Source organism: Poecilia reticulata, linkage group LG1, assembly GCF_000633615.1.
Source record: "Poecilia reticulata strain Guanapo linkage group LG1, Guppy_female_1.0+MT, whole genome shotgun sequence".
NCBI classification, from domain to species: domain Eukaryota; kingdom Metazoa; phylum Chordata; class Actinopteri; order Cyprinodontiformes; family Poeciliidae; genus Poecilia; species Poecilia reticulata.
The window spans coordinates 9,392,647-9,396,557 of record NC_024331.1 but is presented as its reverse complement, the minus strand read 5'-3'; the positions used below and the strand labels follow the sequence as shown (position 1 = coordinate 9,396,557).

Sequence of the window (3,911 nt, the reverse complement as noted above, 5' to 3'; positions counted from 1 at the left end):
TGAACAAGTTGAAGCTTCATCTCTGGTCCATGTAAATTACCTTATGTCACTAACTGTGAAAACAAGTGTCCATTTTCGAACCAAGAGGAAGTAAGCAGGTTGTCACTTCTTCAAAGAGTCACCATGAAAAAATAAGAACAAACCATGTTTATGTTGCTGGCGGGGAATTTGTTTTGGTGCAATGGAAAATGTTAAGTGTTGACATTTGTAGACCTCAAAGTAAATGTCATTAATATGTGCGGTGGTCTGACCTCATGGTGATACATGTATGTCAGGATGAACTCGTTCCCCTACGACTGCATAATAAATCACTTACTCTTCTTACAGTAAGTCTAATTCCAGCGTTCGTCTTAATGACGAAATGTATTTTTATGATTTAAGATGTCATTGCTGAACCAGCATAGGTCATGACTTTCTAACAGTAGTCTGAAAATTAGTAATTTAGATCAAAATGATCAAGTCGGGGCACCACCTGACTGGTTGGCAAATGGTATATAACTTCATTTCTGGATTTATTTGTTTTGGTTTATTTCTTTGCATGGAGTCCTTGGGTGGCTTACAAACACCTGGTGAAAATGTCTTGCCAATGGCACATTTAGAAATATATTTAACATGTAAAATTGTGATGTGTCCAATACATATTTTACCCACTAATGGGCAAAATAACATGCTGTAATAGTTGTAGCTTATTACAGCGTGAATGTGTGCACGCGCGCGCGCGTGTGTGTGTGTGTGTGTGTGTGTGTGTGTGCGTGTGTGTGTGCGTGCGCGTGTGTGTGTGTGTGTGAAATAGTGAATGACTGAATGTAGCGTAAAGTGCTTTGGAGTCCTCTGGACTCCAAAGTACAGGCAAATTTGAAGTTTATAATTTTAACCCTGTACTGATGAGTACAAAATCTACAATCAACCCAAACTCGTGTGCCCAGTTGTTCCTTAGAAACACGATTGGACTTTGGATGTTATGAAATCCTACCACCTCGGCTCAAATAAAACATTCAAAACGACCATGATGAGTGGAAGGAAACTTCCAGCTCAACATTATTCGAGTCTTAGCAAAGACTGGTGTGAAACCACTCTCCTCCAACGTTAGAGTTCTTGTTTTGAGCCGTCAGCCTTACAGTAAGGTTAACCCCATGGAGACCTAATGCGCCTCAGGGCATTTCTAGTTCTTACTGTCCCTCCCCGACGAGCAGAAGCCGCAGGCGCCTGTAGGCAGGGCCCCAATTTGGTCGGCATGTCGACTTCCGTCAGTCCTCTCTGCATCTTCATCTGCACCAAGCAAGACAGTTTACGCGTCTCACTTGTGTGAGAGGTTACAGTGTGTGGGCAGAAAGTAAGTCAGAGTGAATTGTGAGGTTTCGCCGTATGGAGTTTGTCTTGTCAAACTGTTTCCTCCAGTGACAGAGAGAAAGAGAGAGAGAGAGAGAAAAGGAAATTTGAAAGGTCTAGAGAAAAGGTTAGTTTAAATATAGGATATGGTTAACATAAAAAAATACATTTTACATCAACATTGTGAAAATGCTCAAGAATCTTTTCAGTTCACACATATTGAGCACAAGAAGAGGAAGTTAGCAGAGTGAGAGATTAAATCTCGTTGAAGTGAATGCAGTGCCTTGAAAAAGTATTTGTGCGCCTGAATCATATGAAAGACTTTACAGTGAGAATGCAGCTTAAATAATTAAAAACTAGCATACAGCTAATAACAACAACAATAATAATAATAACGAAACTTATATGTGAAAAGTCTGCTTTGCATTTGTATGTTTAGGCACAGGTAAAAATAAGTTATCAGGTCGTCTCACAGATCTTCAGTTGGATTTAGTTCTGGACTTTGACTGGGCCACTCTGCAACATCAACATGAATCACATGTAAAACTGTGATTGGGAAAAAAAGGAAGAGAGCAGAAAAGTAAATGAAGCAACTCCTCGACAAGACAATGACGGTAATTATGTGTAGAAATCCAAAGACGGAGGACAAGTTGCACCATGAATGTTGGTCTTTTGCAACACGTCGTCTACATCTGCTGCAGGTGGCGGCTGCTCAATTGGCAAAGCCTCGCAGCACGCAGGACAACTTGAGGACATTTTTACAGACACATATCAGCTCAGGGTGACTGCGTGAGGAGACAGAGGTGAGCTGCAATGTGGGTTATAGTGCTGTAGCCTGTGGTGGCAGAGATGCGTAGCGGTCAAATAGAAAGGATGTGACTGCTTCAACCTCAGGGCAAGTGTTAATGCGAAGCCCCAACACAACAACAAGCACGGCCCGACGCATCGAAAGATCACAGGCTCAAGAGGGACACTTACAAAATCGAGGCAGTTTCGAAGTCAGAAAAAAGAAACACAGAAAAACCGTGCACATGATCGGGAGGGAGAAGAAGGGAAAACACTGCAGAAAGCAAAAGGGAAGTGTCAGTTTTAGTTGACAGCTATATACAGCAGGGAGTGTCCCTTACAGATGCAAACACACAGACTGATCACACTCTCTCTCTCTCTTTTGCTCTCTCGCTCTCTGCATGTCTTTTCCCCATGTTATCTTCATTTCCTCCTTACAATAGCTTGCTTCAAAAGCAATATAAGTGACATTTGACAGCAGGCAAGCAAATACGACTACAGAGGAAGGATTAAAGTTTGAACACTTGACAGGACCTCTCCCTTCAGAGATGGACAGATCTGGCAGAAACGTAAAATAGTTGGTGGTAGAACAGATTTATAGTATTATTTATTGATTATTTTCGGGTTTTTGTTTTTGTTTTTTTTTGGCTCTGAATGCCTGTGCTGGTCAAGATTGCAAACAAACTTCAGAGGTCTGAGTAAGAAGAAGGAGCTGAATGGTTGATTGAGCTGTGGACGGACACTTACATCTGAGGTAATGTTCATTTAAAGAACTTGGAGGACTGTGTACAATTATGTATACGCCTTGTGGTTTTTTATAATTCAATAGACCGGTGATGACTGTCTTTGTCAAAGTAGTAGTGAGGATGTGAAGAAATCACTTTGCTTCCAGGATCTGGTTGCGCCACATGGGTCTTCTGTAAACTTAGACCCTTCAGACGTTATTTAAGTAACTTTTATGCTCCTTTGCCGGCTTGTTTTTGCCGTTTATCTTCCACATTTTGTTTCTCTGTCTAAGCTCTGCCTGCCGAGCTCTGCCTGCCGAGCTAAGACCCATTTTTCTCTCTTTTTCAGTAACTCTTCTCCAAGCTACGCTAGAGCACACAGGGGGACTGTGACCGACCCAGTTAGGATGTCAGAGGACGGCTCGGCCCCCACGCCGCAGGTGTTTGTGGTGGACAGCCAGGCCTGCTACCTGTCCGTGCCCAAGAAGAAGTCAACCTGGGCCAGAGCGGTCCAGAAGTTCCTCCCTCCTCTCCTGATTCTGTTCGCGCTGGCAGTCATTGTTGAGGGATATTTAATCTACATACTTTACCAAAGAACCGAGGTAAGGAGAGTGTCTCTTGGCGTGTCTGCTCGGATGAGGGGAGACCCTCTAGGGCTCAGTGAGACTGGAAATTCCTCCGCGTGGCGATTTGCATATTTTCTTCTACGTCACATGGCAGCGTAGAAGAAGATTCTGCTCGGGTCATCTCTTACTCGCGAAGTTCTGGTCAAAACTGACGAAGGCGTCACAAGATTTCAGTCTGAATTTGTACTTCCTTTTTCTCTTTCTGTCTAAACTGCAGATGTGTGGCGTTAACCCCAGGCTTAATGCCATGCTATATGTTTTGTTATGACACCTTAACTATTTTATTTCATGCTCTCTGGATTCACTAAAACCTAAATTTAGTTGTGAATTTGTGGAACTTGGGGTTAACCAGGGTCAGATCTGATTTTGTCTTTAGGGTTTCTTTTTGTATTTCAAGTGGTAATTATATTTACTACTTTTTACGTAAGGATTTTATATATATATA

At 42.3% G+C, this 3,911-nt stretch overlaps 1 protein-coding gene across 4 annotated transcripts in view; it reads left to right on the top strand.

Moving 5' to 3' along the window:
* Nucleotides 1-2,496: 2,496 nt before the first annotated feature.
* Nucleotides 2,497-3,911, top strand: part of LOC103462560 (TNF superfamily member 14) — a 3,257-nt gene continuing 1,842 nt past the window's right edge. For all 4 annotated transcript variants that reach the window (XM_008405712.2, XM_008405557.2, XM_008405631.2 and 1 more), the window contains exons 1-2: nucleotides 2,497-2,869; nucleotides 3,190-3,442. In XM_008405712.2, the coding sequence (XP_008403934.1) occupies nucleotides 3,248-3,442 (195 nt within the window). In that variant the 5' untranslated portion in view covers nucleotides 2,497-2,869; nucleotides 3,190-3,247. The remainder of the gene's footprint in view (nucleotides 2,870-3,189; nucleotides 3,443-3,911) is intronic.